General features: G+C 40.9%; 1 protein-coding gene across 1 annotated transcript in view; it reads right to left on the bottom strand.

Annotated features, from left to right (window-relative positions):
• GFRA1 (GDNF family receptor alpha 1) overlaps window positions 1-12972 on the bottom strand; it is a 141810-nt gene extending 128838 nt beyond the window's left edge. Inside the window, exons 1-3 of the mRNA XM_027692182.1 lie at window positions 12494-12972; window positions 11111-11413; window positions 9800-9883 (exon numbers count right to left, since the gene is read on the bottom strand). Coding sequence (XP_027547983.1) covers window positions 9800-9883; window positions 11111-11413; window positions 12494-12533 — 427 coding nt within the window. The 5' untranslated portion in view covers window positions 12534-12972. The remainder of the gene's footprint in view (window positions 1-9799; window positions 9884-11110; window positions 11414-12493) is intronic.
• Between the last annotated feature and the right edge of the window lie 3718 nt (window positions 12973-16690).

The raw sequence follows: 16690 nt of genomic DNA, 5'->3' as shown, positions 1-16690 counted from the left end.
AACACAATGTGGTACCATTCAAATAGTCAAATGCAATATATGTGTTAAAATATAACAGCTTCTGGATGGGTCCTTTCTTTCTTGTTACATTTCTAAATCTGAATAAATAATCTGCACGCCAACTAACATAAACGCATGAGTTATCTCTCATTTTGAGAATCCTGAGATGTTCAGTTATCTAATACAACTGCCAGCCATCGACTGTACTTAATTGCCTGTATGTTTCAAGTCCACTGCATGTTTATTTATATCACTTGCATGACACACTAGATGTTTTATGAGACTAGAATGAGATATGTCACAGTCTAATGCTTAACGATATGACAGGAACCATAATTGCTTTTTTAATCATGATTTTTCAAGGAAATGTAAGTAAAATGAATATTAGTCTCTGTGTTCTCCACATCCCTGCAGCTCCTAGTGATTTTTTAATCCACAGGACATACTTGAACAAATTTGACAGAGGAATGAATATGAAGTTCTTACAGATTTTAAGAAAAAACACAGTTTTAGACCCAAGTAGACTTGCCTGACACGGCACCTGTCGCCTCTGGCTCTGAGCCATTCCAAGAGGGAACAGGGGCCCACCTGCCTGCCATACAGTCCTGCAGCACAGGTGTAACACCCAGCCAGCTGCAGCACATGCTGCCCAACAGACAAGAGACGTGGGACAGAGCTAAGGACCAGAGAAGAGGTAAGGGAGCACATGTAGAGAGGGCATAGAACAGGGAGAGAAGATAGGAGCTCTTTCTGTGCAAAGAGAGGAGGCATCCAGGGGATGGAGGACTGATAGGATACCAGGCTTTGTCAGTTCCTTCACTCAGGAACAATTCCTTTTATCAGACCACATCTCAAACTCTTTACAACCGTAAATTGAACAATTGTACAGCTAAGAAAAAACTGGAGAATGTTGGGTAAAAACAAGCCTAATCAAAGTTTGCAAGGAGCACAGAAGGTGTTGTTTCACCAGAAATACTGGACAAGGGAGGACAGGGAGGCATTGGGGGAATGGAGAACAGGAGAGCAGGGCAGAGGCAGAGGCAGACTGCAAAGCAATGACATCAGGCAGGAGAGCGAAGACAAGGCTGTCGTAAAAAGGAATGGGAAAAACTGCAATCAGATTTCTGAGAAGTGAGTAGCTGAGGTGGAAAGCAGAGCCACTCCATGCTGCAGTGACAGAGAAAGAAACCCCTGAAGTCCTACAGCTGGAGGAGTTACGGTTCAGAGAGAACAAAGCTGACAATCAAAGAAGGGACAGCAGTATATTGAAAAGATATGCTGAGGCAGGAATGAGTTGGGGTATGAGGTCACAGCAGTGGTCAGCACTAGCCTGACTGCAAACCCAAGAAACGCCAGCAGTGGGCTGGAGGCTGTGGGACTGGGAAGTAGGGACAATCATTGTGCTGTCTCCAGTGGAGAAAGGAGAGAAACAACTATTTCTGGGTTTGCTGAACTGAGCTTTAGTACTGAATTCAGGGTGCAAACTTTTAAAAAGAAGAGCATGGAAGTTTTTAACACTTCTGAACCTCATCAGCTGCATGACAAAACGTTAATGGGAAGATGCATTTTATGGACACTAGACAGTGATAAAATAATATAACCACTGAATGCAAAAATTCATCTTTATTTATGGGTTCCTACTCAAACTGTTTCATATCTTCAAGTCTCTTTACAACCCATTATTTCTGCAGATTTCTATGCAGGAAGAGTTATCTCTATGCCATTACACTTTGTGTCATGCCTCTCTCATGTTAAATTTCAAGCTGAGTGCAGATTGTACAGGACAATAACCTGACACTTATAAAAATTGTCAAAGCATCATAGTAAGTAAAGAACTACTACAAAAATAACTTAACTGTGTTAATGCCCTAACTATACTGACAGCATTGTTGTTGCATTAGTTTCATCCATGGAAAATGCAAGAATTAAAAACCACCACCAAAATAATATGAAATAAATTACAGAATTACTTTTCATGAACAAAACCAGCCACATTTCTAAAAACAAAAGCTGTGAACACATTCCTAAAGTTAAAACAATATGATGTACATCTTAAAATAACAAATGTTGGAGACTTATCACAAATCAAGTATCTGCCTTGCAATCCAGAAATTCTTATTTCTTTTCATTACATACAAACATTTTACTCTTAGCATTTTTAACATACTGTCAAACTCCTGACAGATACCAGTGGCTTTTCCAAGATTATTAAAAAAAAAAAAAGTTTTAAAATATTTTAAACTGTAAAGAGCCAGCATGCAAATCACCTGCCATAAGCTGCACCTTGCTGTGCCATCAAGAGACAGAAAGCTGCAGGATGCTGTTCTTATGGTTTCACCAGGGGACACAGCTTTCAGACAAGGCATTTCAGGAGCCCTACAAGGAAGACTGCCATAAAAATATGAGTACTCAGTGCAGCCTTTTCTTCTGCACCAGTCCTCACACCACCTTTGTCACTGCAGTACTGCCACCAGTATCCTCACCGTGTGAACCACGGGCTATTTCTCTCACCATGTCATGCCTTCAGCTGCTCCATTAGCAGGTTCACTGGGTCCAACCACTCACCCCTGTGGCACAGCAGCCTGTAGACACCTGACAAAACCCAGAACCTGGCAAGTTCTGTGTTTCTGAGGTCCCCAGCAGCCCACATCTGTTCCTGCTCATCACGTCCCTGGAACAGTGGTACCTCTACTCATAGGTAACTGGATTCTGCTTCCCTTCCCAGGGACAACTACCTGATCTCTCCTCATAATCCCACTAATACCACTAGCAGTACCTGTGTGCCTTGCTCCTCCTTCAGAGTAACTCAGGTGGCACTTAAGCAAACCATAAAGCTGGCCTGTAATGGGAAGCAAGAATATACAATTTGCTGCCCAAAGTACACAGGCATTTTTCATTTAATATATGACCTCCCACACCATAACTGAGGCTTTCCTGTAAAGCACATTGAGGGATGGCAATTCCACTCTGCAAAGGTGCTACTCTAGAAAAGATGTGGTCCACTGTATACATTATATATGGTAACAAACTACCTGGCCATGCTTATTCAACAGGCCATGTCCCAACACCTTCCTTTGAGGCTTCAGGAAAATATTGCTCTCCTTCAAGTTTCCTCCTAACCATTCTTACTACTCTCAGCATTAATGTAGATGCTGAGTATATATACTTATATGTCCTTGTTGTATCACCAGATGCTTCCTCCTTACATGGAATAGATTTCATCTTATTTCCCCATGTTTAAACAGGTTGCCAAAGCCTGCCTAGACCACTTGGACAAGCAGAAGCTCTGCGTTTGCTCAAAGCTGTGCATTTTAAATACTTCAGGAACAAAGACCTTTTCTTCTGTTTTACAGCTCTTCAAAAAAATTAGCAAAAAGGTTCCAATAATCTTACCACTGAAAGCAATGTGCATGACTATTTACATATTCCTATTTTCAAGGCCCGTTTGTGATCCTCCTGAAGGTAAAGTGCATAGGCACTGCCTTTATAGGCCAGTCAATCAGCAAGGTACTTAATTCCCCCCTCATAATCAGATCTAGCTTCAAGAAATGCAGAAAACAGGAAATTCAAAGAGCTCCTGCAAGCCAACAGCCACCAAAGTGATTTTCTTTTGTGTGAAGTCCAATCTGATTATAGAAATGCAGAAGTGGAAATCTGGTATCTATGCACCCTCGATAACTTGTTATCTGACTGGAAGCCAGCCTAGTTGTCTCTGCAAAGAAAATCTGCAGACAGAAATGTCAAAGAACACAAACACTGGACACACTCAGATTTATTGTTATCAAACTATTTTCATTTTGTTAAATGCAGCTAAAATAGATGCCTGTGTTGTTTGTGTTTTTTTCTTGCAACAGGACATAAATTCTCACTGGGAAAAAAAGAGTCTGGATTTGTGCAAAACCAGTATTATATATTGGTCTAAGTGCTATTATTGCAATATATTACCTTACAAAGCAAAACACAGGTTGCATGTGCATGTGACAATCTAATGTAGGCTAAATTTAAGAAGTTTTTACTTTTCTGTTATCAAAAGGCTTAACCACATATAAGAAAACCAGAACTAGAGCCCCCCAAAAATTATATCAGGAAACAGAATATATCACAATCAAATAAAAAGATTTTGATGTGTTTTGCTTACTTCAGTGGGAACAGAATCAGATTGCAAGATTCCTGTTAACCTAATAAGATCTGGTTTATTGTTCATGAACTTGGGTGTACGTGCAAGGTAACTAATATGAAGTATCTTGGCTTTTTTAACTGAACTACTATGATATGGGAGGTCAGAGCTAGTAAGAGCATTGTAAAGAGTCAAGAGAAATCAACATTTTCAATATTTTGTAAATTAAAATTGCCTCTGTAGACATGTGGCATCTCAAATAATCTTACAGAAATGTCATAAAAAGACATAGTGTTAAATTAGAAAAATATGTGGCATTTGAAATATATGCAGATTTCAGAACAGAAACAGGATTAGAGGCCTCAGGCAATGGGAATTGGGAATGTCATACAGTATTAATTCATGGGAGAAGCCACTAATTCACATGCCACAAACCCCAAAAGGAAAAAGCAGTGAATCCCTTGGCTAGGACACAGACTAACTTATCTTTCTGATAAACAACCTAAAAAATGCTATGTATGGCTTCTACAAAAGAAAAGTACTTTACCAAGTAGGAAAAAATAAGTAAATAATAATTATAGTGTCAGAGACCTGTTACCCAGAACACAACTCTTACATTAGATCAAGAACTGGGAAAAAAAAAAAAAAAAATCAATGGGGAAACATTCCACTCTTGATTAAAAGAATTTTAGGGTTATGAAAGTTTGGGGGGAATTAATGCACTCCAACACAGCTTGTTCTAATTCTACAACCCCTCTTTACAGAAGTAGCAGAACAAGAAGGTACAAGGAGAAGCACACGAAAAAGGAAGCTCTGTTTCTCTCAAACCTGAGAATTCCAACTGAAAAGCCCCAGCCTTCCTCCCTCACCTGTGATGATGACAACTTTTCCAAAGGAAACACTTGCAGTCCATTCTCCGTAAGGTCTCTACCCCATCCCGGAGAAGAAAAAATTAATGGGGAGGGGCCAGGCAGCTGTCATCAATACTCAGAGAAGGTTTTATGCCGGGGAGAGGGAACCATCCCCTTATAAAAGTCTGTCACATGCTTAGGGAAGTGTTTTGCACACTGGATTCATTCTTTCCCACAATCAACTTTCTGATTTGTGAATGTCAACTCTACAGGATGCCTAAAAGACTTGGAAAAATTCAAAGGAAGATGAAGATGGGAACTAATAACCAACCCACCATCCCTCTGAGCAGCAGTGAGATCCTAGAGGGAGACATCTTCATACATCCTACAGAGTGTAACAGCCACCTGTACCCACACTCCTGAGAATTCCAGCACTGCTAACTTTTTATAGTCTCAACTTTTTACATGAAATAAAAGACCACCTTATTGACCATAATTGTTTGTCTTACAGCTTATTCAGTATGCAAGTCAAACATGCTAACTTCATGTACTGCATTACCCATGTTCTAATGTGGAATGATACACTCCAGCAAGAAGCCCTGTGTGCTGTCTACTGAATTCCTGGTTTTAACGTACAAGTCTGCCATAATAAACATAAAATACACCCTTTTCTAAATAAAAGCTTCAAGGCACTTTCCACAACAGAAGATTTTCAGAGTTTTTCGAGTAAACAGCCTCTGAGGAAAACAGCAAAATTAGGAAATACTCCTTTTGACATACAATTATATGAGCCATTTTCTTTCTCTCATTTGTTAATGATGCAAAAGGCACTTCTCAAAAACAGTTTACTACACTAACAAGAAATATTGGCAAAATAATTAATTTCTACCTGTCTTGTGTTTTAGCAACTGGAAACTAGCAGCACGTAACCAACCAATTCTCCACAGACTAACAGCAAACCCTGTATGTTTTAAGAAATGTTCTGATTTATGTAGCCTGTCCTTTAAGATTATTTCTGAACATAATAGATGAAAAAGAAAGAAGAAAAGATTTGCAAAGCTGAACAATGGGATAATAAGCCTGTGAACAACTAGGCAAGTTAAAAGTGAATCCATGGGAGGAGAGCATTATGTCATCCTAAACACGTTGATCTAAATAGTCAACCCTTTATTACACTCAGGATTTTATTTACACCACTTCACAGATATGACTTAAGGCATTTTATTCAGATGTAGTGGTTCTCCCTTTTGTGTTGATATAAACGACACATTTCAGAGACATTATTTTGTTAAGAATTTCTGCGGGTTTTATGCAGCTACAGTTTTTATGCAGGATATTTTCTTACAACATGCCAGAGATGACCACTATAGTGTATCAGCTGATATCAAAAATAATAATAATAATAATAATATATCTTCCAGTTATATGGCTCAATGTCAGAAACAACACAAATTTAAGAGGCAAACTGTTCTCCAGGTAGTAAAAAGCCATAGCTAGCTTTAAGTAGTGACTAATTGCAGCATCTATCTTTAATTTACTGTGAAATGCACCTCTGAAATCCTATCAACAGATTTTGCATTTACTGTAGTTGTGACAGAAGTCAGTGACCTTAAAATGTTTTCACCTCTCAGAAGTTGTAAAGGTTCAAGCAAAAAATGTCTGCTTAAGCAAAATCTTGACGTCATAATAACTAACCCAAATCTGTTACCCTCTAGAACACATGCACAAGTTTTCAGTAATTTGAAGAGCTGCCTAACAGCAAGAAATTCACACTCTTGAGGCAGAAGCACCACATCAGACATTGTAGTTATAAAGAAAATTCAAACCTAGATATGCCCAAAACAAAAAACCAAGACACTCCAGTCCTTCAACTAGGAAGGCTCACAGTCCAGGCTTTGGTCATGTGAGGAGTCACTTTATAGAAGGAGCTAAATTACAAACTTAAAGTGCAGATGGAAAGGACGAAAATATCCCTGAATACTCTCATCATCACAAGGAAATCAAAAACTGACCTCACATTGCTATTTCAGCCAGCAATTTTTTTTTTTATAAATTATAGTTTCCTTGCAAACTTTGAGTAGTTACTCAAATGCAGAATTCATGCTTATTATTATTAATTAAATACTGATAAGCTGTTTTTAACAGCTAAGAGTACAATAAATAATTTAGTGAGTTACGTATTTCTTCTCTATGCCGTTGGACATTGTTTTAAATTTTATATAGAACGCTTATCTTTTCCTTCTAGTTCTAGACTAACTACACCACCAGCCCTTCTATAATGTAGACCACTTAAAAATACAGAGCTTGACCTTAGTAACAAGACTGCATCCATCAACATGGATGGAACAGTGCATTAACATAAAAGGAACCAGGGAGAAAATTCAAACTAACAGGTTTAGCGATATATTTCTGATTTTTGTTTTAAATCAACATATTGATGCTTGAATTAAAGAAAATGTGGCACCCTGTTTCCATAGAAGATGCAATTTTGAACATCTTTCAGTATAAAAATACATCAACTTTAACTAAACTGTCCTTCATTTCTCAGACTTACAGATGCTATAAAAGACTTATGTCACACAGAACAGTCATCTCAGCCAATGATTTCCCCTTTTATGTACCACAGAAGAAAACTACTGTGATTTTCTAGACTACCTCAAAAACATACATAAAAGATGGCAAAACCATTATACACTTGCTATACGCCAAGCCATACAGTATCACAAATGGCCTTTTGTGATATGAAAGGGTTAATCACTGCTTTCAATTACACCCAAATAACTTTAATGAGAGGGAATACTGCAGCAACATCTATAAACACAGTGACCATATTAGCAGAACAACAGTTATGAAACCCCTGCCAACAGTACTTGTAGAGGGATTTTTTTGTTTGTTTGTTCTAATCAAGATCTAGAAATCTTACCAAGTTCTGCTGCTTGGGGTATTTGCAGAGTGCTGCAAAAAATCTCTAAGACTAGGCAGCTTTAGAGAATGTAACATGCAATAGTAACCATGACGATAAGAAAAATGCTTTTGCTAATCTTTTTCTTTCAGTTGACAATACTTTCAAATACTGGTGTTTTTCCACTGGATTACAACTTTTTTCTATTGCTTCCTGTGAATCCAGGCCTCCTATCCTTGTAAACCTCAAACTTCTGACCAATGCACAGCAGTTTGGGGTGCACTGGTAACACAGAATGAGTCCTAACCAGTCCATTACCATCTGAAAAGACTGTGATAGGATGGAAATCAATGGTTGGCAACTACGTTTTATTTCGCTGTTGCACTGAACAGGTATTGAAAAAAATTATTACATTTTTAAGATAATTACTTTGCAAGTAAATGGGGAATCTAAAAAATAACAAAGGCAGAATGTATATAGGGTATTTCTATGGAGATCATAAAACTGCTGAGGTAGGTTACAATTTGGCCCTAGGCAGGCTGATCATAAATTTTAAGAAAACTGCCTGGAACTCCTCTGCATTGATTTTGTCTTCGTTTTGTATTAAGTTGGAGTTTTAAGCAATAAAAAATAAGAGAAATAAAGATTATTCTGAGATGAATCTTTGCTCACTACTATTTCTCCAACAGAATTGCCCCAAAAATCAGGATAATGCTTTAAAAAGATGTATGGGATAAGGATCTGAAGTCACATTTTGAAAAGTGACCAAAGAGACGATTTTCAAAGGCATTAAGATACCTAAAGATGCATTAAGCACTTAGAATTTTCAAAACTGCCTGGGCATCTAACGCCTTTTTAAATCACTTAGTCCTTTCTGAAAATCCCAATGGGCAGTTACCTACATTTTATGTATCTATATGCCTTTGAAAATCTGTACCATTAAATACTTAACAACCTAAGCCCCCGTGGCTTTTAATGGGACTTTGAGTTCTAAAAAGTGTAAGTACATCTAGAAATTGGTCAAGCCACTCTCTCTGGTCTTTTTTTTCTTTCTTTTAAAGAGCCATCTCCTACTGCTTATCCATAGCATGTCAGTTAACTACAGCTTCAGCACTGTCTAATTTACACACCGTACTGTGCACATTCAATTTATGTAGCTAAACAAATAAACGTCCCAAGTATGGACTGCATCCTCACAAGACTTCTTGAAACTCCTGAAAAGAAATGCAATTCCAACCTGTAACGCCAGTGAGTGCCCCAAAAAAATGGTGTTTTCAATAAATATGATCCAGAATGAGTATAATTTAAGCTGATAAAGAACAAACATCACAGTTTAATCACCAAGCAACATATTCAAAATATGATAAAAAGGTTCTTAAAGACAGCCACACACCAAGGGGAAAAAAAAAAACAAACACACAAAACCAGAAAAAGAAGGAAGTTGTGAATAGGCTCTTTAAATAGGCAGCAGTTCCAGAAAAGAAGACAAACCTTACCTTAACTCTGAATTTTGTTTTAAACAAAACTGTATTAAACTATAAAGCATTCCCTTATGCAAATATTAGAAAGATCTATCTTCTGATCTTCCATAATGTCAATAGCAGGTAACTTGCACTGACCAAATTCCCAAAAAAGACCTGATTTGTAAATTGGGAACGCAGGGAATCAGATTGCCACCTACAGGAAAATTTAGCATTTATTGTCAAGAATGACTCAAAAAGAATACAAATTGCCATCCTGCCAAGCATTCTTTCAGTTCTAGCTATTATTTCAAAACCAATTAGTCTTTTCTTTTGTGCAACTATATCGTGAACTTCCTAAATCCAGGCAGCCATTATCATTTCTTTTTACTTATGAGAGTAGAGCTTTAAAGTTCCATAATTCAATTACAAAATCAAGTATCAGTTAAAGAATGTTAAATCTGCTTACCTGATACAATTGGTGCTAGCCTGAATATGTCTGATAGTCTGCTGTTAACTGGCTCGTAAGGGGAATCTTCAAGCAAGTCATTTCCTAAGGACGAAAAAAATTTGGATTTTTTTCTTATATAAGAATTCAGGGTAAGATTTGTTTGTTTACTTTTACTCTGTAACAGCAAAATGTACTCCCCCTTAACCTGTTTAAGTGGCTACTTATCTATAAAAACACCTGAAAGAAACTGTCATCAGATCTTTTCTCTCCTTCCTCCTTGGATAAGGTCATAAGTTTCAGAGACAGCCTGTGACATCACAGGGACTGTCCCATCTCATGCCAGCAGGAGAGAAGCAAGGGTGTCCCTCTTCATTCACTGTAATAGCAGAGCTCTTTTTTAGAGAAGCTCAGCTAACAGCCAAAAACTAGCATCTTTGGAACAAAACACTCCTAACAAGATGCTAGTGGAAGATAAACTTTTTATGATACAGGAAATGTTCATTATTTTAGGTAGCCAAAAAACATATATTGACTCATTAAAACATATGGATAAATGAACAGGAATGCATTATTTATTGTGTTGCAGAAGCAACTTAAAAAAAAAAAAGTTAAATGGAGACCACACTGAAATTAAAGACTGCACCTTCACCTCCAGGGCCACAGCTAAACAGGGCTAAAAGTGCTAAAAATGCTGTCTCTCAAACGAGGACGTGACTGTTCTCAGTACACTGTGGGAAATTTGCAAGCGATATGAATAACAGAAGCTACAAGACAATCAGTGTCACATCCCTTCTAACTGGCACATCTAAGTCCTCCAGGAACCATAAACTTGGGGGGTTGTTTCTGCCTCAGCATGCCCAGGGAAATACAGGAAAGGAAAAAAAATAAACTTTTCCTTAAAACCATGCTCCTCTTCATATTACATTTAACTTCCAGCAAAAAGCTAAGAAACTAGTCCCAGTGTCCTGTGATCTTGTTAGGTAAGTCCTAATTAATGAGTTCTAATACTATTAAGAAAACGTCTCCAAATGATTGTTTTTGTGGCTCTTGCACATGCTACTGCCCTTATCTTTCGACTCTGGTTTAGAAAGGTCAGCTGGGTCCCCTGGAGGAAACTCTCATTGTGGATTTCCCAACAACAGGAGACGGAGCAGCAGCTGGCCTTGAGGCGGATGAAAGGTCCTCAGTTCGCAGCTGAAGAGCACAATGTGAGCTCCGGGGTCAGAGCCCGGGTGGGCTCAGTGGCAGCCGCTAAACTGCGGATGTGAGCGGCTGCAAACCCACACGCTGCACCGGGGGAGTGGGGCGGCTCTGTGCTTTGCAACGTACCCTGCAAGCTCTGGTACATGCTCCAGTAAATGCGCAGGCAGTTTTTCTCCTTCTTCATGCCCCTCTTACAGCGACAGTTGTACAGGGATTTCTGCTTGAGAGCTTCCATGGCGCTTCTGCATTCGTCCTTCGCCTCCAGGCCCGTGGCCCGGCTGAAGTTGCTCTCTTTGCCGGCTACACACTGCCTCAGTGTCCTGTATTTAGTACTACAGCTCTGCTCCTTCAGACACTGATCGCTGGCTTTCACGCAGTCGAGGCGGTCCCCTCCAGGCAGCCCGCTCACTTCTGCACACAAAAGTACATCTACAGAGAGGAGACACAAACCAACAAACACTCCTTGAGGGAGAAGGCGGATGTAACCGGGGCTCCAAAGAAGCATCTGGGAAGCACCGGGCACCTCCTCACGCAGCACATGCTGCCAACCCCACGGGCAGCACCTTGCAAACCTGGCTTCGTGCTACGCCTTAGAAAAAAGCACACAGGGTTTAGATCCACTTTTTGGGGAAGTCCAAGGAAAAGGTAAGTTTTAACCCTGTTGGTTGATTTATAAGGAAACACAAAAAGGAAAGAAAACCCACAGGGGTTAATGTGCCTGACAAAACAAGCATTCGTTATTCCATAGATCCACTTTGGTGAAACAAATCAGCTTTCCATCCGAGGGTTTAACTGAGGGGTTAAATATTCAGCCTCCCTTTCCACAAGAGCTTTGCTGTAATTTCAATTACATCCAGGAACAGCCCGCTCAGAGAGATAAGTATCCTCACTGATTGATATTAGCCTGTCTTGGCGTCACTTTTTAAAGGCTGTACACATTTTTGCTTATTCTATATGTATAAAGGTAGAATTTATTACTCTTCTCCCCCTCTCTCCCCCCTATTTCTCTCCACGCATGATGCTTTTGCAGGAGAACAAAGCAAATTACATTAACTCTCTCCTCTCCATCGTGCCCCTGTCATGCTCCCTCAGACACATGAGGATGGAAACGCAAACATCTCCTGTGGAAAGGAAACCAGTTTGGGCTGTAAACTACTAGCAGTCGGGCACGCTGCCAGGTGCAGGTGAAGATACAATCCTTCAGCTGGCTCTTGTCACCCCCCACCCTCCCCAGGCAGCCTTATTTTATTTAAATGAAAAGTTTCCCTGTAACTTGCGAGAACCCAGTTTAACAAGAGCCTAGACAGGCAAGTATCGAAGTCTGTAACCTCGCAGAGCTTTAAATGTAGACTGGGCTAACTGATGTGAGGCAGAGCCATAAAAACTACTGGAAACTTCACTATTCTGCCTAAACAATAGACTGACAACCTTCAGGTTCCCGATCCCATACACCCTACGCTTTGCTTTATGAAGCGATGTACAGACCGAAATCAGGCACCAGCAACTTACCTACTAAGGGCAAAGCGAAGTACAAGAGAACGAGAAACATCTTGCTGTCTTCGGATGGTTTCCCCACACAACTTGATGTGTCACAATAAAAAGGATCAGCATGTAGATATTCCAAAACCACCGAGGTCCAAAAGCTCCAAGTTCAGATCCATTGAATTCAATGGGGGGGAATAAAAAAAAGAAAAAGAAACAAAATCACACAAGCCCCTCTTCTCTTCACCGCTACCACCACCGGCGGCAGGAGCAGCGACGCAAACGCTGAGCTTTTCCCTTAGATTTCAGGTCTGAGCAACCTGCACGCACCAGCACTGACTCCAGTGCGGAGCCAGAGGCGCACGCACGGGTATATGTGTGTGTGTGTGTGTGTGTGTGTGTGTGTGTGTGTGTGTGCGAGCGGCAGCGGGGCAGGAGCGCCGGTCGCCTCCTTGGGTGGGCAGCGCCTGTTCCCAGGGAGGGACCGAGAGCATACGGGGGCGGGAGGAGGGGGGGCACACCCGAGACCCGCAGCGCCCGCCCGGCCCCGCTTGCGGCCCCGCACCCGCGGCTCCCCGAGCCCCCCGGGACAATTCGCTCCTTCAGCCCCCAGACCGCAACTTTATTGACTGGCGGTGCCGGGGCGGTGCGCGGGGGCGCGCAGGCTGCGCGGAGCGCTCTCCGCCGGGGCGGGGCGGGGGTGGGCGCGGGTGTCACCGCCGGCAGCGGCGGCGGCGGCAGCCAAAGTTTGGCAGGGAAATGGGTAAGGGCGGGAGGTGCGGCTCCTCCGGTTCTGCCGCCCAGAGCGGAGCCCCGGCGGCTCCAGAGCGTTTCCGAGCGTCCGCTGAGCGAGGCGGGGGAGAGGCGGCGGCCCCGGGGATGACCCGGTCCCCGCCCGCCCTCCGCAGGGGATCGGTGGCCACAGCCTCCTTCTGCCGGCCCCGCCGCCCGCGGGGGAAGCCCGAGGCGTCCCGGGGGCGGCGGAGGCACCGCCCGTCCCTCCTCCGCATCCCTGTATGGGGCGGGCGAGCCCTGCGCCCGCCGAGCCGGGACCCGCATCCCTGCGGTGCGCGGTGCGGTCCAGCCCTCGGCCGGGGCCGAGCGGAGTGTATCGGCTTCCACTTGGCTCCTGAATAAACAAAGAGAACATATGTCCCATATTCGTGACAGATGGTTCAAACAGAGAACTATTTAGTGGTTTTTCCCCCAGTTGCTACTATGTACCGCTCTCCCGAAACCCAACAAAATGCAATTAGCCTGAAATAGCATCAGTTTCCAGATTTCCTTGTTTTCATATGTGGAAAATTTGATTCAGGTGTTTTTATGTTCTAGCTGCAACCAAATGTGTTCAGGTGTTTGGGTTGGTATTATTAATTTTTTTATTTCTTTTTTTTTAAGTCAGTATATACGTTCCTTGGTAGTTTTGTCCACAAGCTATTTGGCTCATTTGACTTAAGGAATTTGCCTCTCCTTGCAATAAATTTTGCCTAAAGGAGTTTGTCTTGCCTCATGAGATGGGAGATGATCAGGCTGGCCACTTTTACAGCAAAAACTGGATGGCAGATGGAGCTAAATTGTTGTGAGGTACTTCAGAAACACTTATTTAAAAGCCTAGCATATGCCAGGATGTACAGAGAGTGCAACAGTCACAGAAGGGGCTTTTTTTAACCCAAAAAACCCCGCACAGAGTACTGGTTCTTTCGGTGAAGTTGTAATAGTGATGTCAAGTTGCAGCTGATTAAGTCACAACTTTTGTGTTTTGGTTGTTTATATGAAGAGGCCCATACTGTTATATAGTCACAAAATCTATTATCTGCTGCTCCTACAAGGACAGAATTGGAGAAACAAACACAAAGACCAGATTTCTAGAATATTTCAGGATAATTAGAAGGTGCTAAGGTGGTGATAGCATTGACAACTCAAGACAGCTTCAGCCTTTCAAGTAGCTGGTATTTAATGAAACAAGTTGGCCTCCCAAACACTTCAATACAAATTGAACTGGGTGATACAGAGAGATGATTACTTCTTTGCTAGTAATTTTGACACCATTATGGCACATAATAAGCTTTGTATAGAAGTTATCTGTATATCTAATATAGAGGTAGCATAATTCTCCTGTTATTTAGAAGTCTGAATCAGAAATAGCTACACCATTCACAGCAGGGTATAGCAACTGAAAATAAGACTGAAATCCACTTCTTATGAAATCATTCATGCTTTAATGTCCTGAATACTTATATACACACATACATACACAGAAGTTATTTGGCCTATAAAAGCAACATATTGCAAATCTCTGCATTAATAGCTACTTATGCTGTTGTAAAACACAGATTTTGTGGGGTGATTATTATTACAGTAAAACCAAAATCATGTTTTAAGTTTTAAAAGTCAAATAAAATGTCACTGACAGTTCAGAAATAACAAGACAGCTGGAAAACATGCATCCAAAATTCTGAATATTGCCCCTAAACACTCCTCCTGCCAGTATTTTGACTCATCTCTGGACAACTACCACCAAAAATGAAAAAGGGTTAAAATGTTTTAATCAAAAAAAAGTTTAAAATGCAAAACCATGTTTGAAAAACAAAATCTGAGAAGAAAGTTCATGCTACATAGAGTTGCTCAGAATATACACCTGCTGCACAGTCTTTAACAGGACCACAGGTGCAAAAACTTCTTGAAAATCACAAGGACATTTGTTCCACAGCAGAAATTACCTTTTTTTTAATTATTTTTTAGGTAGTCCCTATTCTTTCCATTTATGACTAAACTAATTTCCAAGTCCTGGAAATTAGCCCTGAGTAGTACACTAGTACTTTACTCTCTCTCTAGAGGATCTTTGTGGTTTTGGGTAGCTGAAGTCACTTGTGTGTTGAATTGGTGTCCCATTAACACACAAGGTATGCAGCTTTCCTGAACTGAAGTGCCATGTGCTATTAGTATTGTTTATGTATAGTAGCGTGCCATAAATTGTAGCTACAAATCATTATCAGTTTTTTCAAGAATTTAAAAATATACCAGACAAAACACCACAAGCCACTCTGTGGCTGGAGTCATAATGCTTCTGCTCTTTGCACATTGTTTTCCAATTGCCTTTCACCTTCTCTGGGGAGTAAAATTTAGTCAATGGCTGCTTCACTGTTGATTTCAGTCAAGCCAAAGTCCACCTTACGATTTGTATCTGTCAATCACTCCACTCACGAGCTTCTTCAGTCAAATGAAGAATAAAAGAATAAGCCATACAGAAGTACCTACAACAAACATTTTAAAGATTTTTAAACTTTTTTAATACTCTGTTGATTAAGTTTTATTTAAAAAGGTTTCAGAACAATTAATATAACATAACATACATAAGGTACAGCTGGTAAGGAAGCTTTCATTAGAAGCAAGGTGACAACACAATCACCACTGAATTACAGTTTAAAGGCCATCACAGTATAAATAATTTGGAAGACAGAACTAACTACTCCAAGCTCTTTGCTGCTAGCATTAACTGATGGTACTTCAGTGTTTAAGTAGCTTTAGTTACTGGGTTCTTTCTAGTTGGAAGTTGTTTTACAATAGCTAGTATTCTTTCCTTGAAAACTTTTCAAGAAGAAAAGACAAAGTAATGAGGATTGTGGGGTTATTTGATACTAAAGCTTCAGTAAGAGACAAGTGCTTCAAACACTTTTCTCTCCAAGTAGGTTGAGGTTAAGTGTAACCCCTAACAGTGGTCAGTTTTAAACTCCCTGTCACCTTGCAGCCAGGTCCCAAATGCTCTGAATGCAGCAACAGCATCAAGAAACAGCAACCTGTAAGCAGAACCACCTGACCCTGGAGGCCAGGCAGACAAGGTGTGTGAAGTCAGAACACAAATTTTGCTGCATTCAGTTTTACTGGATGTCCTTCTGCCTCATCCTTTGCATGTCAATTAGTGGTTGACAGCGAACTCTTTAAAGGGCATCATGTGCAAAGAGACCTGACTCAAACGCAGTGGATGTTGTTTTGCAGCCAGTTCCACTTGCAAAAGCTGTGGTGTTGGAGCTCTGCTCTGGGTTGGCCTGGCTGGCAGGAGTTCAGGTGACAACGTACCCAGGAGCTGAAAGTTGAATTAATACCTTGCCTGGTCCACAGTTAGCCTGCAGATTCCCTTTGCCATCTCTGCCATACACCTCATTTTGAAGACTGAAGTCTGCAAGAAAATATTGAAGTTGGAGTCAGTGAGCCCAGGGAACATTA

The sequence above is a fragment of the Neopelma chrysocephalum genome, unplaced genomic scaffold (assembly GCF_003984885.1).
Source record: "Neopelma chrysocephalum unplaced genomic scaffold, ASM398488v2 Primary Assembly neopelma1_85, whole genome shotgun sequence".
NCBI classification, from domain to species: domain Eukaryota; kingdom Metazoa; phylum Chordata; class Aves; order Passeriformes; family Pipridae; genus Neopelma; species Neopelma chrysocephalum.
The sequence above is the reverse complement of the archived record's forward strand: the minus strand, read 5'-3'. Positions and strand labels throughout refer to the sequence as shown.